We start from the raw sequence: 26412 nt of genomic DNA, 5'->3' as shown, positions 1-26412 counted from the left end.
TGTGAGTTTTACCTTCCTCTGTGGCTTGGAGCGTGGGTCACATGCCAGGATCATCAGGGTATTTCTGCCATTGCAGGGGCCGTGGGCACTGGTGCACCTCGGTCCTTCCTGTTCTCTGCCTGTGGCACACAGTAGTTTAGTCTCCTGTGGGCTGTAATACTTTGATCTAATTTTGGGGTTAGTGTGTGGGTGCTGGGTGGTGCTGCTGGCCTGTGATAGCCAAGAGATCTCACCAAATGATCTGGTCCCTTCTGGCCTTAAACTGTATGATTCTGATTTGGAGCTATGTAAATAATAGCAACACACGCATGATAAAAGATGTATCAAAACATGCTTGAGTCCTTTGATTTGTCCAGTTGAAATGACTGAACTATCTGCAAATCCCATCGCCTACTTTTGTCTCCGCAGGGCTCGTCCAGATCCCCGTCAGCATGTACCAGACGGTGGTAACCAGCCTTGCCCAGGGGAATGGTCCCGTTCAGGTCGCCATGGCTCCCGTTACTACGAGGATAGCAGACAGTGCCGTCACCATGGATGGTCAGGCAGTGGAGGTTGTGACCTTGGAACAGTGATGCCGCTGCCCCGGGAGGATCATGATGATGTTTTTCCTCGTCTCTTATGTGAATAATTTTTTTACGCCTCTTCAGAGATGCAATCAGGTGGCATTGAGTCTCTCCGCTTTGGAAGCAAAGGTTTCGTTAACCTTTTTTTAAAAGGAAAAACAAAATAGCAGAGGATGTGTTAAGTGCATTTTTATAGTGCCGCGCTGATCTTGTGGGAGTGGAAAGCCAATTTGTAATGGACTTTCATTCTGAGGAGATTTAAATCAAAACACACACACACACCCCCCCCAAACCCCCGCATGAAATCTCTCTTCTTAGAATCAGGGCAAGATGGGAAGATTGCCACCCCCTGTAGGAAGCGGCTGTGCCCTTGACTGGAGACCGTTCCAACAGCGCTGCTGCCCGCTAAACCGGCAGTGAGTTCTGTGGTGGCTCCCGGGGTCGGCCCCTCTGCCCCGTCACTTTGAGAATTAGGTTTCAAAAGAGAGCGAGAGAGCGCGTTTGGAAAAAGTCTCTCCTCGGGGAAGCGCAGGCATGATTGTGTAGGGGCAGCAGTAGCTTTTCGAAGGGATAAAGCTCCTCAGAGGACAGCAATTGATTACCCTGCAGTCCCCGTAAGAGAGGAAAACTCTGCCGTTGAAGTTCTTAAGTTGAAGTTTCCATGGAGAGTTCCACCCATGCCCCTGCCTTGCTCTCCTGTAATCCACGCTCAAGACCTGCCCTTATCTTCTCTGCTATGGAAATGGAGCTGACATTTTAGACCTTTCTCTTTATTCTTTCATGTTTGTAAATTTAGACTGCAATGGCGACTCTCTTGGGGGGCTTTGGCTGGGGTGCTGAGGAAGGGGAAGGCTGTTAAGAAAGTGAGGAGTTATTGACTAGGGCAAATTCTTCCTTCCCCTGCGTCTCCCCAGGACTCGTTTTATACCTGAATCTTATTCAGCCCCGTTGCTGAGAGGTACATTGAGTTCACCTGAGCTATGTCTGTCACTGGTATTATCAGAGCTGTGATAGGACTGTATGAAACAGACGTCCCCTATCACAGCCTCTACCCATCCTAGAATATCCAATCCCCACAGTATTTCCTTGTTCAATAAATATGAGGGTCAAACCGACTCCTCCCATAGCCCCCTGCCCCAGTTCGCGTTCCCCAGGTCACGCACCTGTTTCTGCTGTATGTGCATCTCCAGCACGGCTTGGCTGCTGCTAGTTTTTTAATCTACTTCATGTGAAAACCTCTAGACAGAAGAACGCCTGGTGTGTTTTCAGTGGCTGATTTTACTTTGACTTTCCAATGGGCCAAACCTTTGCTTCCCAAAAACAACAAACACTGCCCCTCCCCCAGGCAAGCTCCTCCCTCCTTTTAGCCACACCCGCCTTCGGTGTGTGCAATTGTGCATGGTATTTAATTTTTTTTATTTTAAGTGGCCATTTAACAAAATTCTCCACGTCTTGCTCCACCTTCGAGAAAGTTTTCAGATTCTTGTATTTACTTGTTTTATATGAAAATATCAAATGTTCTTTGTATATGTTTTTCTGTACTTTAAGGAGGGGAGGGAAACATTTCCGTAGAAACAGCCCTGCTTTTCCGATTTATTTTTTTTAACTATTATTATTTTTTATTGTCGTTGTGAAGATGTCCAGTGGCTTTAAAGTCAGTGTTTCTTTGGCGATGAAATAACGTTCTTACAGTCTAAGACATTCTCCCCAGAAAAAGGAAAAAAAACCAAACAGTCAAGTAGCAGAGCATGGAATACCTGTTGTTTTCCCATTCTGTCTATTATTGCCTCATTCAATAAATTGTTACAAATGTGTCTGCACCCGGAGTCTCTCAGTTTGTAGGTCTTTGCATAGTTTTGATAAATGGAGGGAAGATGTTTTTAAAAGGGAGACTATCAGGTGGTAAACGTATAGTAACTTTTTTTGTTGTTGCTTACGTGTTGCTAATATCTTAGGGCCTTTCCCTGCAGACATCTACACACACCTGAGTAACTTGACTCAAGTGCGTAATCCCATTGACTCCAATAAAACTATTCAACTGAGTAAAGCTGTGTGTGGCCATAAGAGTCTGCATGATCCAGGCCTTAGATTATTAAGTGAACATTTTTTAAAACTCACTTGTTTACTCTCTTTGCACATCACTCAGCTTGAACAATGAATTTAGGCAAATGGGTCTCACTTTTTCGTTCATAGTCCCCTTCAGGTTCTAGACCCATGCGCTAGCCTACGGAAATGATGTTGGGAACTTGAAAGGTGACATTCTTCTTTGTTGTTCAGTGTCATGCTAGGGCCTTGGCTGAGGGGCACTTTTTGGAGGACACATTAAACCCAAGGCCCTGATCCTGCCTGATCGTTAAAGATCCCACAGCACTTTTTTGCAAGATCATGGAGTTGGCCCTAGTGATTAGTTAGTTAATATTTATAATGTACTCGCCGATGAAAATAAGTGCTAAGTATCAATTAGTGCTTTTGTCTTGGCCAAATTCCAGTTGGAATCATTACGTGTTTCCTACCCAGATTTGATCTGCCGTCTCAGTTGTGGTACTTGATTCAGACTAAATGTGCAAATTCTTTAGATGCTCAAAAAAATATATAGCATGAAATAGATTCCTATTCGTGTTTTAAATGTGAGCTTGATCAGAAATGATTAAGAAGGGGAGGGGAAAATAACTTGCACACTGACTCAACCCAGAAACGTGGTCCAGGAAGCTTTATTTGAATATTGTTTGTAAAAGTATTAATGTATTTGTATTACAGTAACATGTAGAGATCGGAGCCTCATTGTTCTAGGCTCAGTATAAACACATAGTGAGAGACAGCCCCTGCCCCGAAGCACTTCCAATCTAAATATACTGAGGGCTTAGGCCACTGAATTGCCTTGTCTATGTCCTATTGCCAAAATATTTGCTAAATCTTTCAACGGATCCAGCCATGCTGTCTTGGCCTGTGATTTTGTCATATCCCCCATGCTCAGGAGAGTCCACTCTGGTCAGTATTGGGATGAGAGGCTCCTAGGGAAAACCAAAGCGGCCCTGGTCATTCAGCAAGTGACACACTTTCCTTTGGGCTGTTGACGATCCAATACCCCAGCATGGCATTTGTGGTGCTGAACTGGCAGAGAGGATGTTAAAGCAAGGTTCTGACCACTTCTGGTCACTGTTAGCCCTGATGTTTTGGGCATATTCATAACCCTAGACTATTCCTTTCTGCTTCTGTAAATTCCCTCCCGTAGTTTTATTTCAGGTGGTATTCTTCCCTTTCTGTCCAAAACTCTTCTGTAATGTTGAAGAACTGCCAAGTTCTACCCCAGAGATAGGTGCTCATAGGATAATGCAGCTATAGGATAACAAGGGCTAGCTCTTCTCTACACAGAATTTAACGTTCTTTACAGCTGGCAAGCAGCCTTAGTGGTCCTGGGGAATGGGGAAGAAACAGCAGGGCTATGCACTGTGAGAAAGGGCATCATCTCGTCTGAGCAAGTCGCACTGGTTGGAGTGGGGCAAATGGGTTCTCCCTGGAGGCTGAGGTGACAGGACCTGAGGAGTGGGTTTTGGGGTGCAGGAGAAAGAAGGGGCGAGATGGGCTCTGTTGCAGCTCAGCTTCTGGCTGGGATCCTGGCTTGCTACATTTTATCATCAGATCAAAAGGAGGAAAACCAGTGTAACCCATGTGCTTCCCCTCTCACGTGTGTACACATGTGTACTCAGTACTTGTGCGTTAGCTCTCCCTCCTGCTTGGAACTGCACTATTTGAGAGCAGACTGAACTGGTCCCTGTAACCTGAACTGGGCTCAGCGGCTCCCTGTCACCTCTGGCTGCAGCATTCGCAGAGCCCTGTTCACGGTCACCCAGTGACTTCTTTGCCAGCGATGGGGACAGTGGAACGGAGCGTAGTGGGCTGTGCGCAAGGACATTGCAGAGCAATAAGTCAAACACGCCTAAGCCCACGACTGTTCCTGCCCCATCAAGTGTTGTCTGCTGTCTTAGCAGCTGTGGGTGTGATCCTGTTGGCTTCATTAAGCTAAGCAGGGTCAGGTCAGGCCTGGATAAGCGGCCTACATGGACCGTGGTGCTGGAGCGCCTGTCTGCGAACTGCACCAAGTTACCTACATTAAACCAGAGCAGCGCGATGGCGAAGGCCTGCCCAGCTGTTGTGTTGCTCTGCTTCGTTGACCGGCATCTACGTCCCGCTCCAGGGCCAGAGGAGGGGATGCTGTTCAGTGCCTCGGGCACCTTGGCTGCAAGATGAGACAGAAATGTGAGATGCTCGACCACTTAATGAGCCTGTGTTCTCGCCTGGATTTCGTGGGCCTCATCCCAGTGCAAAGCAGGAGTAACTCCATGATGCCACCTCAGCGGAGAGCTGCTGGGAACGGAGACCTGGGCCCTGTGTTTTCCTGCAGATAAAGCCACATCGCTCTGTGCCATCTGGATGTTGCGGTGGGCGGCTGAATCCACTGCAGGGTCAGTGACAACTGCTAGAAAATTGATTTATAGCTAGGCCTAGCTTAGGGGACATAAATACTCTGCCGGACCCCTAGGGAGTCCATGGGTCACATGCTGTTGAATTCCCAGTCGGGCCCACTCATGCCACTTGCTTTGGTTAATCAGGGTTTGGGCTGCGCTATTTTAAAAATTTAGTTAACGAGCTGCACATTCAGCCTGAGTGACAGAGTGACAAGGTCACCAGGCTGCCTAGATCTTCTCCAGCACCTTCTGCGCTACCAAGCGTTTGGGGTGGAGGGTGGGGGGCTATACGTTGAGCCCCATTGTGCAGGTGCACGGGAAGGTTAAGGTCACAGCTGAAGTTAGGGTTGCCAACTTTCTAATTGCACAAAACCAAACACCCCTGCCCCACCCCTTCTCACTCCATCCCCTCTCCCCCACCCTCACTCACTTTCACTGGGCGGCGGTCGGGGTGCAGGAGGAGAGTGAGGACTCTGGCTGAGTGTGGGGCTGGGGATGAGGGGTTTGGGCTCTGGGGTGGGGCAGGGGGTTGGGTTGCAGGGGGGTGGGGGGGCTGGGCTCTGCGCTGGGGGTGCGGGTTCTGGCTGGGGCCAGAAATGAGGGGTTCAGGGTGCAGGAGAGCGCTCTGGGCATGTTGCTCTGTTGCTTTCGGGTGCATGCTCTTCCTCCAGGTCTTGGTTTAAGTGGGCAGTGCCTGGAGATCAGTGTTTTTAGCAGGTTCCTCATGCATTAAGCTGCATTGATCTTGTAAGACGCGAAATCACGACCACCAACCTAAGCAGGGGAAGGGTTTGGTGGGGTGCTGGCCAGCTGAGGGGGGCGGGGCGGTTTGGTGGGGTGCTGGCCGGCTGAGCAGTGACCAGGCCACTAAGCCAGAGCAGCTCCGGCACCAAGGCTCACATGCCTCTCGCTAGACTGAGCAGCAAAACCCTCCCACAGAGCGGGGGCCTTCCTAGTGGTTTGGGGAGCAGGGATGGGTTATTTGACGCAGCAGGTTGGCTCCTGCATGGCTCGAGGGGCTCAGTGGAGGTCTGGATGCTCTTGGGGGTGGTAGATAGCATCCGCCTAGCATAAGCCTGCTCCCTGCTGAGGGCTGTCAGCACAGAGGAGCCGCTCTTCTCCATAGCTGCCCAGCAGAGACTGGCCCAGCAGCTTTAATCTTCTCTAATCGGGTCTCAAGAAGAAGGTCAGGGCCGCCCGTGAGGCCTGGCTCACGCATGCTGGAGCAGAATGTTTAATCTCCCCCTGCTGCTTCCGGGACGCATGGAGCCAGCAAGAAGCCACGAGACAAGCCTGGAAATGGAGGGGAACCAGTCAGGTAACGCTGCAAAGGGAAACGGGCCAGCACCGTCCTCCACCGCTGGGACTGTCCTGCAAGAGGAAACAGTCTCCAGGCAGGAGAGGCACTAATGCAAGGGAGGGCGATTGAGGGTCTCATGCCCGGAAAAGCGAGGCTGTAACAGCGTTGCATAAAGCCAGGTGCTGGGGAAGTTCACACACACACAGCTCTGCTGATGCTGCTCAATCCCGACCCGCAGCCTCTTCCCCTCCGCCGGTGCTGGGCGAGCCCGATGGGGGCCCTAAGAAGGAATATTTCCCCCCTCCACATAACACGTACTAATAATTAATACAGTGGGACCCTGGAGCTGCTCGGGGTGCTAAGCAATTGCTTAGGCTGCTTATGCCTAGCGCCGGCTCTGCCCCCTGCCCTGCTACCCCAGCCCTGGGCTGCTTCTGAGCGTGACCATCGACAGCAATGGGGGGATTTTAATAGCCTCTTGGCTCTGGGCCTCTCCCACGGAGGGACACTCCAGCAGCAACAGCTGGGGGAACCGAAGAATCCCAACGTTCCTGCCAAGCGCGTCTCCTGTCACACAAAATCACCCCCCTGCCCTAACTCCCCCCCGTGCCAGGCCACTCAGACAACCAGGGGCTGGCAGAGGTGGGAGGGTGACAAGAGCATTACATGGCGTGAGCCTCTGCAACCCCAGGCAGCTCGCCCCAACGGAGCGCTCAGCGTTGGGGCTGCAGGGCTGCCCACCCCACCAGGCGAAACTGGGGGTGGGGGTGAGAGGGAAGAGGCAGACACCAGGGGACACCTTCAGTCCGGGACTTCGGAGCATCCCCAGCATCGGCGGGTGCCCTCTCCTGAAGGAGGCCTGGCTTGTGGCTCTGACCACATCAGCCCCCTTCGCCCTGTCTCCCATGCCGCCCCATCTGCCGGGGGGACAGGCTCCCTGAGCAAATACAAGCAGCCATTGGCTTCTCCTCCTTCAGAGTCCCCTTCCGAGCCCTGCCTGCTGAGCCTGGCTGGGCAGATATTGAGCTGAGGCCGCTCCTCTTTCCTTTAGCTTATAAGCCCTTCCAGGCAGCGAGAGCCTCCTGTGCAGGCCCCGGCACAGGCTAGTTAGCTGAACACAGGGCTGGTGAACAGGTGGCCTGTGACTACCTAGCGTTCTGGGCGCAGCGGGCTCCTTAGGCTGGAGCCACTGCAAAATGAGCGCCAGGGCTAGCAGCGGCCGCTAGACAAATTCAGGCTCGCAGTAAGGTGCCAGTTTTTAGGTGAGGGTAATTAGCCACTGGGCCAACAGCGGTGGGTTCTCCTGTAGTCACAGGCCTGACATCAAGATGGGACGTCTCGGTCCAAATGCGCTGCTCTAGTGCGAACAGAAGGCCTGGGCTCCGTGCAGGAATCCTCTCTTAGGGACAAGGTCAGAATGGTCCCGTTGGGCTTTGACGTGCAGCCCAATCCCGACTGGGGCCTGGGGGTGCTACCAGGAGAGAGCTAGTTATTACTGCTTGTGGCCTCCTTGTGCCATGCCAGCCCGCCTCAACCCGACAGCTGCTTCCCTCGCCCCTGTCCCCTGCTCGCGTGTAAGGCCACCACCAACCAGAAACCTCATGGCCTCCAAACTCATTTGCCACACAGCAACTGCCTCATTGCAGGGGCGACCTGCAGAAAGCTAGCAGTGCCCAGTGCCTTGTATGCCAGGGGAGTGGGAAGAAAGCCCCACGGCTGGTCATTTCTACACAGGTTCATAGCCCGTGCCCAGCCCCAGCCCAGCCAGAGACTCTTTGCGGAGCATAGTCGCTCTTTCATGCCTCCCCTAAGCTGGAGCCTTGCTAAGGGGCGTAGCATTCCAGGACTGGTGTGCGCCCTAAGCCAGCCCAGACTTAGCCAGCTGCACGCTCCGTACGTTAGGGCCTTGGGCTGCACCTAGGACTGGGTGCGGCGCCAGGGGCGAGGCTGCGTTGTAAGGGGGCAGCCTTGGCTTTAAACGTATGGTTCCCCAGCCCCTCCCTGCATAGCTTAAAGCTGCTGCAGCTCCCACACAGGGTGGTCCAGCTGCAGTAAGAGAATAGATGTGCTCAGCCATCATCGACAGCTTGGGCCGCAGCGCCAAGGCCTATGAGCCATGCCCTTGGGCTGTAACGGCTGTGAGCTCATGGGGCCGAGCACCGGGTGCTGGAGAGTATCTCCTTAAGAAGAAAAATGAGGCTTTATGCCTGTTCCCCAGAGCAATGGGCGGCACGTTCCCACAGGGCGCCTCTTGTCTCACGTAACTCCCACAGCGGTTGCTGCAGCTTGCCCTCTGCCCGCCCACTCTGATTTTGCTGCATAATTCATCCGCCCAGCCCCCTGTGTAACCAGACACTGGCCTGGAGCAGGCTGGCATTCAGGAGGAGCCGGTGCTGTCGCGGCGCGTGAGGGGCTCAAGCAAAGGCATCCCTGGTGTCACAGCTGGGGAAACAAGGAGCCAGTTGCACCCCCAAATCGGCCCTGAAGCTGGGGGATCTCCAGGCACCGGGGAGCTGCCTGTACTTGTTCCCCACATTAGGGTCAGCCATGTCCAGGGCCCTACCATTTTGGTCAATTTCACAGTCATAGGATTTTTTTAAATCATGAAGTTCATGATTTCGGCTATTTAAATCTGAAATTTCATGGGGCTGTAATTGTAGGGGGTCCTGACCCAAAAAAGGGGTTCTGGGAGCTCGCAAGGTTATTGCAGGGAGGGTGGCGACTGCTACCCTTACTTCTGCCCTGCTGCTGGCGAGGAGCTGCTTTCAGCCCTGAGTGCCTGGCCAACCACCACCGCTCTCCAGCTGCCCCTACTGCTGAAGACAGTGCGGCAGTAAGGATGGCAAACCACGACACCCCCCCTTGAAATAACCTTCCTCCCCCGCCCCCTGCAACTCCCTTTTGGGCAGAGCCCCCATTCCCCCCCCCCCGCATTTGAGAACTGTTGATCTCCCCTGTGAAAGCTATATAGTATAGGGGAAAAGCACACAGAAGACCAGCTTTCACGGGGCGGGGAGGAAAAACCAGATTTCACGCTTTTTTCCGTGGCCGTGAATTTGGTGGGCCCTAGCTGTGGCCATGGTAGCACTGGTGGTCCTACCACCAGCTAGATGAGGTGACCATGGTGGTAAGACCGCTGGGAGCAGCTTGTCTATCTTAGCGCTCCCAGCATTGCTAGGATAATGACCCCTGGATGGGCTGGTAGCAGGGATTGGCCTCAGGACCTCACAAGCTAAGAGAACCTGCTACCACTGGAGCTGGGTATCAGGCGGTCATGGCAGGCTCATAACTGGCTTATGTGCCCCAGTTCTTAGGGGTCCTTGCTACAGTTCTTGTGCTGAGGGAGCTGACCCGACAGTGGGGGCTTTAGAGCTAAAGACGTGGCCACAGCCAGAGAGCAGCCCCCTGGAACAACTTTTCGTTCATAGTGAGAGAAAAAGAAACCTAAAAGGAACCCAAGTGTGTGGCCCTCCGGCCAGTCCCCTTGGTAACAGGCTGCAGTCGGTCTGAGAACAAAATGGCTGCTAAGTTCAGCCCACCGGGCCAGGTCTTAGAAAGTAAACAGCACAGACGACACGAGACATTTCCACAGCTATATAGGCTGGCGGCAAGGGGGCATTTGCTACCTATACAGGGCATGGGGTGCAGGGGTGCCAGAACCCAGGGGTGGTGGGGGCCTCCCACTTTTTACCAGCCAGAAGAGCGAGCAATGAGGGGAGGGGCTGGAGAGGAGAAAGTCGGGCGGGGCGGGGGGGGGGGGGGGGTCTTGTGGAGCAGAGGCAGGGCCCCGGGGGAAGGGGAAGTGTGAAGGTGAGGTCTCGGGAAGGGAGGGGGGGGGGGCAACACGGCCTGGGGTGGGGGCATAGCCATGGTTCGGAAGTCTGTGGGCCCCCTACTTTTAGGGCACGTCTGCTGCTCCTGGTGGGGTAGTAGGGACATTAGCTATATATGCCCAGCGGCGGGGCGGGCATTAGCTATATATGCCCGGGGGAGGGAGACATTAGCTGTATGTGCCCGGGGGAGGGGGGGCTTTAGCTATCTATGATGGTGGGACATTCAGCAACACATGCCCCAGAACAGAAGAGATTATGTGATCGAGACCAGCAAGTGCAAGGGTGTGGCTTAAATCTAAACGAGGTCCTGCTACAATAAAATAGCAGGCCTCTTCTCCTCATCCCCCAAACCCCATCAGGGACCACCACCCCGCCAAAAAAAAAACGCACCAGGCTCCCCCACTCCTTGAGCTGCTTCCCCTGGAGAACATCAAGGGGCCTGTCTGAAAAGGTACCACAGAAACCCCATGGCGGAGCCCTTGCAACATCCGGCAGACGGCCCCGCTGGCTCACAGGTGTTAGCACCACCATTAGGCCACAGCTCCTGGAGCAGGCGCTCAGCTCTGGCTAGGCCGGTCCCGTCTGCAGCTCTTGCTCTGCCGGCGATGCTGGGAAGCTACATGCTGCACCCGGCTGCCTGGTCCCACAGCATCCCTTTGGAAATTACCCCAAAGCCCCTGCAGCAGTGAGGGGTGCGAGGGGACTCCCAGAATGCACTGGCGAGGCTGAGCCCCAAAGGCGCTGTCGGACACACTGTTGCCATCCCGATGCACCGAACTCAAGGGACAGACGCTCCAACTCCCTACTCAGTGCTGAGACCCCCCTGGAACATATGGGTTCCCCCCTTACCCTACCACTGGGCGCATGGCTGGGGCTGGCGGGCTCAGGGAGCAAGACCAGCTGCTACCGTAGCAACAGGTCACACTTACCAATCAGCTGCTGCTGGGTGCGATGGCTAAATCCGGACTGCCAGATGCTTTTGACCAGATCCCGAAATCTTTTTATTTACTTACCATTATGGTTTTTTATTATTATTATTTTCTCTGGTATCTGTTTTACACCTTGACCGAGAAATTTGGACCTCAACAAAAAATAAGTGACTACCCCTGGGTTAGATGAAAAGCAAAAAAAGTTTATTAAGTAAAGGATTTTAAGTTATACCACATAGCAGGACTAAGGTTAGAAAGGGCTACAACCAAACAAAAGCAAAAGTAGGCTTTCTAAATGACTTAAGCCTTAACAAAACTACCATTTTGGTTCAAGGTAAGATTCTTACCACCCTTTCTTCCGCCAAGATGGCTGCCCACCCCTTTGGTCAAGATCACTCACAAAGTCCAAAGTGTGCAGTTCCTTTGTCTCGTTAGGTGATAGATAACTTGGGGTTCTGTGCCCCTCTCTTTTATAGTCCAGTGAACCTTTGGACTAGATTCTGCTGATGGTTACCCCCACAAAATAACGTTCATTCAAGCTGTGTGGAAGGAGACACGGAGTCTGGTGGAAAAGGACGGTCCCTGATGGTTTCTTCCCCGTGGGTGTTTGCTACAATGCAAATTGATCTTTTCCTGCCCTCCCCCACTCCGATGCAAATGAATGGCCACTTGACATGTGATTGCCAATCGGCTCTGATGACATCTGGCTGGAGGCACTTGCTTGGCCTTTGTCTGGGAGAAACTGCTCCCCAGACTTGTGGGTAAAACACATATTAGTTCCACATTTCCTTCACATTTGTATGGAGCCCTTGGGTGTTTACTGTACAGACACCGAGCAAGAATATTAATGATCAGTGTGCTATTAGTTTTCCAGGGATACCTTACATGATACATATCAGCTACATTACTGAATTGGGGTGCACTGAACTGGTCAGGCCAGCTGAAACTCTCTACAAATATCAGGGAGCCCCCTTTCCTTTGGCATTGAGATGCTCTTAGGTTACAATATACAAACAACAATTCAAAATACATTTCTAATTCCCTAAAACTACTTACTACTCTGTCCCCTTATCAATGGCATTTAAGTAGTCCTGAGCAGTATTCTAAAGATCAGTTCTTTGAGGGGGGTCTGACCAGTCTACCAGACCATGCTCTCGCTTCTGCTGTTTGCGTATGGAGTTCCTTGTGGAGGGGGCTCATTGCCTGACCGGGTACCTGCAACTCCCAGATCGTCTTGCTGTTGTATTGGGAAATACTGAAGATGAAGGTCCTCTGGAGAAGTCCTGCTGGAGTCTCCACTAGGTAGGGTCTGGGAGTTTCTGCTAAGGTCTGAACAGTTCCAAGTGTCTGGGAGCTTTTGCGCCAAACATTGTTCCCTGCTCTTCGTTCAGGTAGCGCTTTCGTTCTGTGCCAAACAGTGAAGTTTTGTGGGTGCTGAATTTTTTGTTTCAGCATCTCGTTTTCAACATTCCCACAGGATGGGCCCCTTAGGTTTAAGCAGTGTTGGTGCCACCGGTAACGGTGTCCTTCGTTGTTCTCCCATCAGCAGTTCCGCGGCCGATAGTCCAGGCAGAAGTGGTGTTGGCCGATAGGCTTGGTGCATTCTCACCCTATGGTACTGCAGAATGAGATGCTCCCCAAAATCCACAAGGTAGATACACATGCAGGGCATGCGCACAGCAATCCATATAGTGGCCTGGCCTGAGCAGAAAAACTGAGCCCTTGGTAGAGGGCTGCAAGATATGTAACAAGGAAAAACAAACAACCCACACCCACAATTGCCAGAACCATTATTCTTTACAAAGCATTATTCAGACCTTGGCACCGGATAGCCTGGAAAGGCCACACATACATTATTACAATCAATACTTCTCCGGATCGATTGACTTGGCTATACTTACACAGACTTCATTGGCACAGGGCGTCCAGAAACTAAAGTCAATATCTGCAAGGCAAGGAGTTCCTGAAGTCCTCATATTGATAGTGGGCCTCAATCTACCATTCCTAGCATGTGCACAGAACACTGATTGGGAACACCACACTAGGAATCCATATTACGCCAGAGCACAGGGAGGTGGAGCGACTTCTGCAAAATCAGTGAACTTAAGAACATAAGTTTCAGAGTAGCAGCCGCGTTAGTCTGTATTCGCAAAAAGAAAAGGAGGACTTGTGGCACCTTAGAGACTAACCAATTTATTTGAGCATGAGCTTTCGTGAGCTACAGCTCACTTCATCGGATGCATGCTGTGGAAATCGCACAAGACATTTTATACACAGACACCATGAAACAATGCCTCCTCCCACCCCACTCTCCTGCTGGTAATAGCTTATCTAAAGTGATCATCAAGTTGGGCCATTTCAAGCACAAATCCAGGTTTTCTCACCCTCCGCCCTCCCACAAACAAACTCACTCTCTTGCTGGTAATAGCCCATCCAAAGTGACCACTGTCTTCACAATGCATATGATAATCAAGGTGGGCCATTTCCTGCAGAAATCCATGTTCTCTCACCCCCTCATCCCCCGCCAAAAACCACACACACAAACTCACTCTCCTGCTGGTAATAGCCTATCCAAAGTGACCACTCTCCCTACAACCTGCATGAAAATCAAAGTGGGCCATTTCCAGCACAAATCCAGGTTTTCTCACTCCCCCACCCCCATACTCACACAAACTCACTCTCCTGCTGGTAATAGCTCATCCGAAGTGACCACTCCCCCTACAATGTGCATGATAATCAAGGTGGGCCATTTCCAGCACAAATCCAGGTTTTCTCACCCCCCCCCCCCACACACAAACTCACTCTCCTGCTGGCAATAGCTCATCCAAACTGACCACTCTCTCCCAGCAGGAGAGTGAGTTTGTGTGTGTGGTTTTTGGAGGGGGATGAGGGGGTGAGAGAACATGGATTTCTGCAGGAAATGGCCCACCTTGATTATCATATGCAGTGTGAAGACAGTGGTCACTTTGGATGGGCTATTACCAGCAAGAGAGTGAGTTTGTTTGTGGGAGGGCGGAGGGTGAGAAAACCTGGATTTGTGCTTGAAATGGCCCAACTTGATGATCACTTTAGATAAGCTATTACCAGCAGGAGAGTGGGGTGGGAGGAGGCATTGTTTCATGGTGTCTGTGTATAAAATGTCTTGTGCGATTTCCACAGCATGCATCCGATGAAGTGAGCTGTAGCTCACGAAAGCTCATGCTCAAATAAATTGGTTAGTCTCTAAGGTGCCACAAGTCCTCCTTTTCTTTTTAAGAACATAAGATCGGCCATACTGGGTCAGACCAAAGGTCCATCTAGCCTAGTATCCTGTCCTCTGACAGTGGCCAATGCCAGGTGCCCCAGAGAGAATGAACAGGACAGGTAATCATCAAGTGAGCCATCCCCTGTTGTGGATGGACCCAGACAAAGCCCTTCTCGGTTTCTGTGAGGCATCTTAATCGGAATGCAACAGGTCTTTGGTCTCCTTCTGGTAGGGTGACCAGACAGCAAGTGTGAAAAATCAGGATGGGAGTGGGGGGTAACAGGCCCCTATATAAGACGAAGTCCCAAATATCGGGACTGTCCGTATAAAATCGGGACATCTGGTCACCCTACCTTCCGGCTGTTTTTGTGTGAGCGCTGCTCCTAGCCCACATGAAGATGCCGCAGCTGCTCCTGTTGCTGGAGAGTTTACCGAATATAGTGCCAAAGCATGCAGAGATGTCAAGAATGTTTATTTTATTAAATGCGTTTTGTTGTGGGCTAGTCCACCCTCTGCCTCCTTTCCCAGGTCTCCTCCTGGATTTTCCACTCTCCATGCTGACAGTCTGGGGGCGGGGGGGGGGGGGAGCTCTTTTCTCTCCTTTACACCTTCTTTAGGGAGAGGGAATCACGCATGTACTGCGAGGAAAGACACACAGCCATGCTTTAAGCAGCAACCAGGTAACTCCCCTATTTTCCACTGAATGCATCCGATGAAGTGAGCTGTAGCTCACGAAATCTTATGCTCAAATAAATTGGTTAGTCTCTAAGGTGCCACAAGTCCTCCTTTTCTTTTTGCGAATACAGACTAACACGGCTGCTACTCTGTCCCCTAAACCAGCAAGTTCCCACATTTATTCAGCTCCCTGCTGCAACACATCCTGCTCCTCTCTAGGAACAGTGGATGACCAAGAACTCTACAACCCCTCCACAGGGTGGATGCAGGAATAGTTAAAACCCCTATCAGCTGAAAAATAATTTGGCAGCTACAATGAGTCTGTAAATACATTAAGTCAGATGCACACCACTGGGCTATTGTCTGCACCACCCAGGGGCTGTTTGTTCAGCCAGGTGGCTCTTTGCTGCAGTCTCTCCCCTCAGGCCTGGCAGCGATCTGCGGCACCTGGCTGGAGAATACAGAAGAGGAGCAAGTCACCACTGAAGCACATGCTCAGAGAAAGGCTGCTGGTCTCAAGCGACCTAGCTTCCATGGCTGGCTCTGCCATGGGTCCGAGCATAATTCTTTGCCGCTGCAAAGGATTGTGGGATAGAGTGGGTCACTGGAGGATTTTTTGGGGGCCATTTTGGAGGGTCACGCCATAATATTTTCCTTCATTTGTGCACCGTTGCTGCACGTTGTGCAATAGCTGCCATGGTGCGCGCCCCCCCCCCCCCCCGAGGTGCCGTCCATGAAGCCTCAGAGCACTTTGAGGCCCCCGCTGAAAGGCCTTTGCAAAGTGCAAGTGCCTGGGGGGTGGGGTGGAGGAATTACCTCCAGAAATGTAATTCATTCTGAAAAGAAGCCCATGCCTTTGCCACTGGTACATCTCAGTAGTGTCTAGAGACCTCACGGCCGCCGTAGCACTTGGCGCTGTACGAAGCCATAGTGAGCGACAGGCCTTGCGCTGAAGAGCGTCTATCCGGCCAACGGTGGAGCTGGGAGCAGACTCCATCTCCCTTAGCGAGAACCACGATCCACCACACGGCAGCAACGCTCTGCTCACGGGACGCCGAACGAGCCTCCGCACCGAAATAGCAGCTCTGCATACATTTTCTCTCCTCTCAGGAAAGATCAGCTCAGAGAAGAGGGTTTTTCCCTGGACTTTCTTCCCCTGTGAGCTGCATTGTCCTAAGGATCAAGGCTGGGCCTAGGTCTGTTCTTTGCAATAGGGTATTTAGAGAGGACTTGCTTTTGCCTTCCTTGATGAGTCAAAGAGGAGAAGGGGTCGGCTGCTTTTTCTAGCCGGCACTGTTGGTTCACAGGTATGATGTGATGTTGACCTAGGGGGCTGAGGACAGGGCTAGAAGCTGGAAACCCTCTCTGATTGAATCCTGGTCCCTCCATGGCCTCGGGTAAATCACCATCCTCCTCTGTACCTCAGTGTCCTCCCTCTCCCCTCCCCCAGCAGATGAAGATAACAAGCAGCAACGGCTGGAAGTTGAAGCTAGTCATGTTCCCACTGGAAATCAGGCACCGACATTGAACATTGAGGGTGCTCAACCACTGGCCCACACGCCCAAGGGACGTGGTGGATTCTCCTTCTCTTGGAGCTGTTAAATGAAACCTGGGCATCGTTCTAAAAGAGATGCTCCAATTCAGCTACAAACTGCTGGGCTGGAGGTTGGACTCGATGGTTGAGGATTATGCAGCGTGTCGGACGAGACGATCATGCTGGTCTTTACTGGCTTTAAAAATCGATGATTCTAGGATCCTACTTCAGCACTAACTCAGCTATAGCTGGGGGGAACCCATGAGGATTAATTAGCTAATGACTGTAAAGTGCCTGGATTGCTAGGTAGGTGGCTAGTGGACTGATTCTGTTACGGCTGGGGTCTCGCTCCTCCATTTGGGGGTTGGTCATTCGCACGCAACTCGCCTGTAAGGAGGGAATTCTGCACCTTGACCTGTATTTTTTACCTGCAGCTCTGTCCCAATGATGGATCAGCCAAAGTCCCAGGTCAGGCCAGCGTGTGTTGGCGTAGAGCAGGTCTTGAGCAGATGCCATAATCTCCCCTGATAGACACACACCCTCCCTGTAATGCCAGACGGAGTCTCAGGAAGGGATCAGCTCTTAATGCCTGGGAGTCAAATGAGGACACTGCAAGCCATGTTATTCTTCAGGTCCCTCAATGGTTTCAAGGCCTGATCTCGCCCTCATTACTCAGGTAAGGCTCCGTGGGCCACTGGAGTCAGTGAGATATTTGCTTGGCTGGCTTTGCTCCACTGTGGACAACGCATGGACAATGACGCTCAGTGGGCATTTCTGTTCCTAATGTCTCTTTCAAGTTCCTCCTCTCGGCTCGAGCTGGGATTGTTCCCCGCCCAGCGGCGCTTAGGAGGGGAGCTAAGGTCAAAGCCTCTCAGATTGGCATAGCCATGCACAGCTGTTACAAATACACTAACCACGGACCCTCCCCCCAATAAGAGTGACGCTCTCACTCACCCAAAGGGAAGGCGCTCCCCAGCGACTTCTAGAGAGGTGGAGATCTGCACATCAGAACCCAGCTTTCAGAGCTTTTCGTTCTCGTGGGACGTGCCCATCCAAAAACGGGCCTATGAAGAATGCCCAATTACCGTGACGCTGGTGACGGCTGGGCACCTATGAAGCCAAGGGAACTCACCATGGTATTATCTGCAGTTCCCAGTGTTTTCACAGAGTGGGTTCATGATTCTGTGTTCGACGTGCTATTTTGGAATCAGACCCCCCCCTTGTGCATCGGGGAGATCTCCTTCCACTAGGCTCCGGGCTGAGGCTGTTGTCCCAGGCAGCTTCCCAAGGCCAAAGGTGAAACCCCGTGGGCTGAGACGTCAATCCTCTGTTCCCAATCTGCTCCTGATTGTCTCTGTCAATCGATTAGACGTTAGATGCTGCATAGCGTTGGCACCGTTCAGCCGTGTCGCTAGGATGGACCCAAACACCCCAGCCCGCCATGCTCTCAGACTCGCCAGCGATGCACAATCGGGTGCATGCCCTCACCCTACCTGGCATCACCGGTGGGGCAGCCCCAGGGATTTGTGGCTCTAGGACGTTCACTTTATGATGCCTGGTTGGGACGCTGTCAACTGGGGTCACTCTGGCTGGCACAAAGGTCCTCTGCTTGTTTGCTGAGGAGGAGGAGGAAGATGAGGCGAAGGGAAGGGAAGAGTACTAAGGTTGCTACAGCTCACGGCCAATAGTGGTGTGTGGCCAGTTTTGTGCTGGGTCTTTGCATGTCCCATGCGCTGGGGAGTTCTTCGAAGGGTGGATTCTGGTGAAGCTTAGGAGCAAGCCAGCGAGGGGTGGCAGTCAGAGTTCTCTTTGTCCTGCTGCTGTGGGTCATGCACCCAGGGGAGGCCCCTTTTACATGGGAGGCTCTGTCCGGCACAACGTGGGGCTGAACTGGGGGTAGAACCTGCATTCCCTGGTTCTGCAGCTTCCACTGAAGTCACCTGCAGCACTAGGCCCCCCAAGATGAAGCCCTGAGGGCAGACTCCCGAGCCATGCAGCCGGGGGGGAGGAGGCCAGGAGATTTACACCACCCATCCCAGTGCGCGGCTGTTACTGACTTCAGCCTCCCCCCACCAGCTGCCCATGGGCTGCACCACAGCCCAGCATCCCCCCAGAGCCCAGCCTATGGACACGCCCCAGCAAGCCCCTTACACGGGGGCCTGCTTTGGTCAGCCCCACAGCGCTTCTGCATCAGGGGAATCTCCTCCAGTCCCACAGGGCTCGGGGCGGGGGGGATTAGACTTGGCAGATAGGGTGGAAAGTCCCACTCTGACCTCATCTTCCCAGCAGCTGGGGCATCCACCTTGCTCCGTGGGCATGAATGAAAAGGGATCCGTCCTTGGCTCTGGACACCAGGTTGGAGCCAGGGGTTACTTAGGGTATGTCTACGCTACGAAATTAGGTTGAATTTATAGAAGTTGGTTTTTTAGAAATCGGTTTTATATATTCGAGTGTGTGTGTCCCCACAGAAAATGCTCTAAGTGCATTAACTCGGCGGAGCGCTTCCACAGTACCGAGGCAAGCGTCGACTTCCGGAGTGTTGCACTGTGGGTAGCTATCCCACAGTTCCCGCAGTCTCCGCTGCCCATTGGAATTCTGGGTTGAGATCCCAATGCCTGATGGGGCTAAAACATTGTCGCGAGTGGTTCTGGGTACATATCGTCAGGCCCCCGTTCCCTCCCTCCCTCCGTGAAGGCAAGGGCAGACAATCGTTTCGCGCCTTTTTTCCTGAGTTACCTGTGCAGACGCCATACCACGGCAAGCATGGAGGCCGCTCAGGTAACCGTCACCGTATGTCTCCTGGGTGCTGGCAGACGCGGTACGGCATTGCTACACAGCAGTAGCAACCCATTGCCTTGTGGCAGCAGACGGTACAATACGACTGGTAGCCGTCATTGTCATGTCCGAGGTGCTCCTGGCCACATCGGCCGGGAGCGCCTGGGCAGACATGGGCGCAGGGACTAAATTTGGAGTGACTTGACCAGGTCATTCTCTTTAGTCCTGCAGTCAGTCCTATTGAACCGTCTTATGGTGAGCAGGCAGGCGATACGGATTGCTAGCAGTCCTATTGCATCATCTTCTGCCGGGCAGCCATGAGATGTGGATGGCATGCAGTCCTTCTGCACCGTCTGCTGCCAGCCAAAGATGTAAAAGATAGATGGAGTGGATCAAAACAAGAAATAGACCAGATTTGTTTTGTACTCATTTGCTTTCCCGCCCCCCCACCCCCGTCTAGGGGACTCATTCCTCTAGGTCACACTGCAGTCACTCACAGAGAAGGTGCAGTGAGGTAAATCTAGCCATGTATCAATCAGAGGCCAGACCAACCTGCTTGTTCCAATAAGAACAATAACTTAGGTGCACCATTTCTTATTGGAACCCTCTGTGAAGTCCTGCCTGAAATACTCCTTGATGTAAAGCCACCCCCTTTTTTGATTTTAGCTCCCTGAAGCCAACTCTGTAAGCCATGTCATCAGTCGCCCCTCCCTCCGTCAGAGCAACAGCAGACAATCGTTCCGCGCCTTTTTTCTGTGCGGACGCCATACCAAGGCAAGCATGGAGGCCGCTCAGCTCACTTTGGCAATTAGGAGCACATTAAATACCACATGCATTATCCAGCAGTATATGCGGCACCAGAACCTGGCAGAGCGCTACCGGGCGAGGCGGCGATGTCAGCGCGGTCACGTGAGTGATCAGGACATGGACACAGATTTCTCTGAAAGCATGGGCCCTGCCAATGCATGCATCATGGTGCTAATGGGGCAGGTTCATGCTGTGGAACGCCGATTCTGGGCCCGGGAAACAAGCACAGACTGGTGGGACCGCATAGTGTTGCAGGTCTGGGACAATTCCCAGTGGCTGCGAAACTTTCGCATGCGTAAGGGCACTTTCATGGAACTTTGTGACTTGCTTTCCCCTGCCCTGAAGCGCATGAATACCAAGATGAGAGCAGCCCTCACAGTTGAGAAGCAAGTGGCGTTAGCCCTGTGGAAGCTTGCAACGCCAGACAGCTACCGGTCAGTTGGGAATCAATTTGGAGTGGGCAAATCTACTGTGGGGGCTGCTGTGATGCAAGTAGCCAACGCAATCAAAGATCTGCTGATATCAAGGGTAGTGACCCTGGGAAATGTGCAGGTCATAGTGGATGGCTTTGCTGCAATGGAATTCCCTAACTGTGGTGGGGCCATAGATGGAACCCATATCCCTATCTTGGCACCGCAGCACCAAGCCGCCGAGTACATAAACCGCAAGGGGTACTTTTCAATAGTGCTGCAAGCACTGGTGGATCACAAGGGACGTTTCACCAACATCAACGTGGGATGGCCGGGAAAGGTACATGACGCTCGCATCTTCAGGAACTCTGGTCTGTTTCAAAAGCTGCAGGAAGGGCCTTTATTCCCAGACCAGAAAATAACTGTTGGGGATGTTGAAATGCCTATAGTTATCCTTGGGAACCCAGCCTACCCCTTAATGCCATGGCTCATGAAGCTGTACACAGGCAGCCTGGACAGTAGTCAGGAGCTGTTCAACTACAGGCTGAGCAAGTGCAGAATGGTGGTAGAATGTGCATTTGGACGTTTAAAGGCGCGCTGGCGCAGTTTACTGACTCGCTTAGACCTCAGCGAAACCAATATTCCCACTGTTATTACTGTTTGCTGTGCGCTCCACAATATCTGTGAGAGTAAGGGGGAGATGTTTATGGCGGGGTGGGAGGTTGAGGCAAATCGCCTGGCTGCTGGTTACGCGCAGCCAGACACCAGGGCGGTTAGAAGAGCACAGGAGGGCGCCATACGCATCACAGAAGCTTTGAAAACCAGTTTCATGACTGGCCAGGCTACGGTGTGAAAGTTCTCTTTGTTTCTCCTTGATGAAACCCCCCGCCCCTTGGTTCACTCTACTTCCCTGTAAGCTAACCACCCTCCCCGCCTCCCTTCGATCACCGCTTGCAGAGGCAATAAAGTCATTGTTGCTTCACATTCATGCATTCTTCATTCATTCATCCCACAAACAGGGGGATGACTACCAAGGTAGCCCAGGAGGGGTGGTGGAGGAGGGAAGGAAAATGCCACACAGCACTTTAAAAGTTTACAACTTTAAAATTTATTGAATGCCAGCCTTCTTTTTTTTTGGGCAATCCTCTGTGGTGGAGTGGCTGGTTGGCCGGAGGCCCCCCCACCGCGTTCTTGGGCGTCTGGGTGTGGAGGCTATGGAACTTGGGGAGGAGGGCGGTTGGTTACACAGGGGCTGTAGTGGCAGTCTGTGCTCCAGCTGCCTTTGCTGCAGCTCAACCATACACTGGAGCATACTGGTTTGATCCTCCAGCAGATTGAATCCTGCCTCCTCTCATCATGCTGCCGCCACATTTGAGCTTCAGCCCTGTCTTCAGCCCGCCACTTACTCTCTTCAGCCCACCACCTCTCCTCCCGGTCATTTTGTGCTTTCCTGCACTCTGACATTATTTGCCTCCACGCATTCGTCTGTGCTCTGTCAGTGTGGGAGGACAGCATGAGCTCAGAGAACATTTCATCACGAGTGCGTTTTTTTTTCTGTCTAATCTTCACTAGCCTCTGGGAAGGAGAAGATCCTGTGATCATTGAAACACATGCAGCTGGTGGAGAAAAAAAAAAGGGACAGCGGTATTTAAAAAGACACATTTTATAAAACAGTGGCTACACTCTTTCAGGGTAAACCTTGCTGTTAACATTACATACATAGCACATGTGCTTTCGTTACAAGGTCGCATTTTGCCTCCCCCCACCGCGTGGCTACCCCCTCAACCCTCCCCCGTCCCCGTGGCTAACAGCGGGGAACATTTCTGTTCAGCCGCAGGCAAACAGCCCAGCAGGAATGGGCTCCTCTGAGTGTCCCCTGACGAAAAGCACCCTATTTCAACCAGGTGACCATGAATGATATCTCACTGTCCTGAGGATAACACAGAGAGATAAAGAACGGATGTTGTTTGAACGCCAGCAAACATACACTGCAATGCTTTGTTCTACAATGATTCCCAAGTATGTGCTACTGGCCTGGTGTGGTAAAGTGTCCTGCCAGGGTGAACGGAATAAGGCTGCCCTCCCCAGAAACCTTTTGCAAAGGCTTTGGGAGTACATCCAGGAGAGCCATGAATGCCAGGGCAAATTAATCCTTTCACATGCTTGCTTTTAAACCATGTATAGTATTTTAAAAGGTACACTCACCGGAGGGCCTTTCTCCACCTGCCAGGTCCAGGAGGCAGACTTGGGTGGGTTTCGGGGGGTACTGGCTCCAGGTCCAGGGTGAGAAACAGTTCCTGGCTGTCGGGAAAACCAGTTTCTCCGCTTGCTTGCTGTGAGCTATCTACAACCTCATCATCATCATCATCATCATCTTCTTCGTCCCCAAAACCTGCTTCCATGTTGCCTCCATCTCCATTGAAGGAGTCAAACAACACAGCTGGGGTAGTCGTGGCTGAACCCCCTAAAATGGCATGCAGCTCATCATAGAAGCGGCATGTTTGAGGCTCTAACCCGGAGCGGCCGTTCGCCTCTCTGGTTTTCTGGTAGGCTTGCCTCAGCTCCTTAAGTTTCATGCAGCACTGCTTCGGGTCCCTGTTATGGCCTCTGTCCTTCATGACCTGGGAGATTTTGACAAAGGTTTTGGCATTTCAAAAACTGGAACGGAGTTCTGATAGCACGGATTCCTCTCCCCATACAGCGATCAGATCCCGTACCTCCCGTTCAGTCCATGCTGGAGCTCTTTTGCGATTCTGGGACTCCATCATGGTCACCTCTGCTGATGAGCTCTGCATGGTCACCTGCAGCTTGCCACGCTGGCCAAACAGGAAATGCGATTCAAAAGTTCACGGTTCTTTTCCTGTCTACCTGGCCAGTGCATCTGAGTTGAGAGCGCTGTCCAGAGCGGTCACAATGGAGCACTCTGGGATAGCTCCTGGAGGCCAATACCGTCGAATTGTGTCCACAGTACCCCAAATTTGACCCGGCAAGGCCGATTTAAGCGCTAATCCACTTGTCAGGGGTGGAGTAAGGAAATCGATTTTAAGAGCCCTTTAAGTCGAAATAAAGGGCTTCATCGTATGGACGGGTGCAGGTTTACATCGATTGAACGCTGCTAAATTCGACCTAAAGTCCTAGTGTAGACCAGGGCTTAGGTATCACTCGCCCGTAGTCCGGGACCTAAACTGCAATGGCCCAGGTTCCTAGGTAGCTCCTTAGAAGTGAAGCACCAAGACGAGCCATGAGGCAGCGCTGAATGGATCCAGCCTGTAGCCTGCGGGATCCAAGGGGATGGGAGGTTAAATTCAGCCCTGTTCACATTACAGCCACTTGCCAAAACCGGCTCCCTGACCAGGCAGCTCTGACAAGCCACAGGCAGCAGAGGAACTGGGTGTGGCCGGTAACAGGGAGCCCTGGGGTGACCAAGAACTTCTACAAGGTGCAGGATTCATGAGCCACCCGACTCCTTCACACACAGCTGGGCCCATTCGGCGTGCTCCTGCCCTGGGGGGGGGCTGGGCTAGGGCTACTCCGCGCACCATCTTCCCAAGGACAAAGGCCAACCCAACTGGCTCAGTTCTGCCCTCAGTTACAGCCGTGCCAGCCCACGGCATTCACAGAGCAGGGATATGGTGCAGTTTCTGCAGCTAACGGTGTTAGAGGGTATGGGGCCAGATTCTGGGGTAAATCGGGAACCACTCCATTGGAGTCAGTGGGGGTGACTGGATTTACGCCGGTGCTTCATAACCAATTAATAGTTTAACAGGACGCATTCGCTAGCGCTTAGAGCATAGGGCGAGGTACTCAGGAGCGCTCTGTTCAACACCCATCTCTGGTAGGGTCTTCCTAGGGGGAAGGGCATGTATCTTCTTTGTGCCTCGATTTCCCCATGTGTAAGATGATGATACGGAGCCACTTCACAGAGGCCTCATTAGCTAAGGCCTTACATTGCACTGAGGTCCTTTGCTAGAAGGGGCTACAGAACTGGAGCATTGTGATTCGTTTAGCTTGGTAGTTTCCACCGTAGGGTAGTCACGAGAAAAGCAGCCACCACTTTTCCCTCCTCCGGCCCAGCCTGTGAAAAAGTAAGCAAGGTACAGTCCGAGGCTGGGGTGTCTGAAGTCAGGCTAAAAGAACAACCATCTTTAATTAATAGTTCCCTCTCGGCAGTATCCCATCAGTCTGCGCCATCCCCAGGCTCTTCCTTAGCGGCGTGACTATTAGCACTTCAGATTATGCCCTGTGCAAATCAGTTTTGAATGTTAAAACTTTTCAGCCTGGATGTTACTTTGCCTTTTGACCTTCTGCAAATTTCACTGGGACAGTGAAATTAAACTGGGCCCTTTTGGCTAGCCAGTTTCACTTCTTGTTTCCCATGCACTGCACCACATTGTGATGTCTGTGTTTACATGCGACATGTGGAATGGGGACTTCATAACCCCTGTCTCCCTCCCCTGCTGCAAAAAAAGCACCCTTGCACTGCAATTAATGAAAGAGCCTGACAAACTTTTCTACGCTATTTTTGTGCTAAGACCCTTTAAAAAAAAAAAAAAAAAAAAAAAGGAATAATCCTTGAGATTCCTGGATGATATCGCTTCCACCTAATTATTGGGCTGTGTTGATCAGTCCAGTCTGCACCAAAATATCTCCTTTGCCCCCCAGGAACACTGGAACGGAGAGAGCCTGCAATCCCAGGTAGTGTTTCCTTTGGGGACGTGGGGTTGCTTCTGGATGTGCCAGCACCAGGAGGGGAAGCCAGGGCTGGAAACGCTCCTCTCTCGCTCTAATGACGTAGTCCTTTGCCATGAAATCCAGGCCCTGTGAACCGTTTGGTATGGGAAGATGTTTCTCCTCTGATGATGCAGCTGGGCAGATGGGGCTCAGAACTCTCCCTGATGCATTGCTGCAGGCCGGGGCGCTTGGCATTGCGGTGGAGAGGGGCCAGGCAGAGCCACAGGTAACATATGCAGCAGGATGGGGAGGGCTTGGAGGAGGCCATTGTCTTGCAGAGGGAAGCTGCTCAGAACATAGGAACTCGCCTTCGGGGGCAAAGGCCCTGACTCGAGCCACCGCAGGAGAAGGGCGCTGGTCCACATCCCTTAGCGGGAGCCACTGCAGACTGGCTGGGGGCCTGGGACTGCCTGGTCCGTCTCCTGGCTCCGAGCTGGGCCGGGGCCTGCGACGTGGAGTGCTGAGGCGGCGATGGAGCCGGGGAGCGCGGGAGCTGCACAGGGCGAGCCCTGCTTCCCGCGAGCCTCCCGCTGCAGAGCTTCAGCTTCAATAGCCCCCCCGCGGCAGCCCCCCTCAGGACTCACTCCGCCTCCCAGCCCAGACGCTGAGGGGATCCCGGCTGCTGCTGCTGAGGCTGCTGCATGTTCCCCGGGGAAGGAGGCGGGTTTAGGGCCAACGTGGGGCATCAGGTTGGGGACAGGCTCCTGTGCGGTGCTTGGTGGCTAGCCGGGAGGCCGGGGCGGTGGGGCGGTTCCTGGGTTGTGCTAGGCCTTGCCCTATAATTTGGTGTCACACGCCACATGCTAACGTACAGTTAGCTGAAGATGTGTAGCATCCCACAGGACCCAGGTATCCCGGCAGAGCTAGCTCTAGGAAAGGTCCTGGCACCGGATGGGCTACAGGGAATGAAAGGCCCGAGGGCTCCAGCAAACACAGACTGTGTGACGGGCCCAGCGGGCAGACCCACCTGAGGCCAGATCTCCTCCTGCATCAAGAGTCAACGGGGTTACTCCATGAAGCGTCACCAGCGGCCCTTCCATGACCAAAGGGGAAGGGGGAGGGATAGCTCAGTGGTTTGAACATTGGCCTGCTAAACCCAGGGTTGTGTGTTCGATCCTTGAGGGGGCCATTTAGGGATCTGGGGC

General features: G+C 52.6%; 1 protein-coding gene across 4 annotated transcripts in view; it reads left to right on the top strand.

The window, feature by feature from the left end:
- The window catches only part of NRF1 (nuclear respiratory factor 1), a 105614-nt gene extending 103231 nt beyond the window's left edge, over positions 1–2383 (top strand). For all 4 annotated transcript variants that reach the window (XM_037889414.2, XM_037889416.1, XM_037889415.2 and 1 more), the window contains one exon: positions 409–2383. In XM_037889414.2, coding sequence (XP_037745342.1) covers positions 409–572 — 164 coding nt within the window. In that variant the 3' untranslated portion in view covers positions 573–2383. The remainder of the gene's footprint in view (positions 1–408) is intronic.
- The last annotated feature ends 24029 nt before the right edge of the window (positions 2384–26412 follow it).

This window comes from Chelonia mydas, chromosome 1 (assembly GCF_015237465.2).
Source record: "Chelonia mydas isolate rCheMyd1 chromosome 1, rCheMyd1.pri.v2, whole genome shotgun sequence".
NCBI lineage: Eukaryota > Metazoa > Chordata > Testudines > Cheloniidae > Chelonia > Chelonia mydas.
Note: the sequence above shows the minus strand (reverse complement) of the source record. Positions and strands in the feature narration are given on the sequence as shown.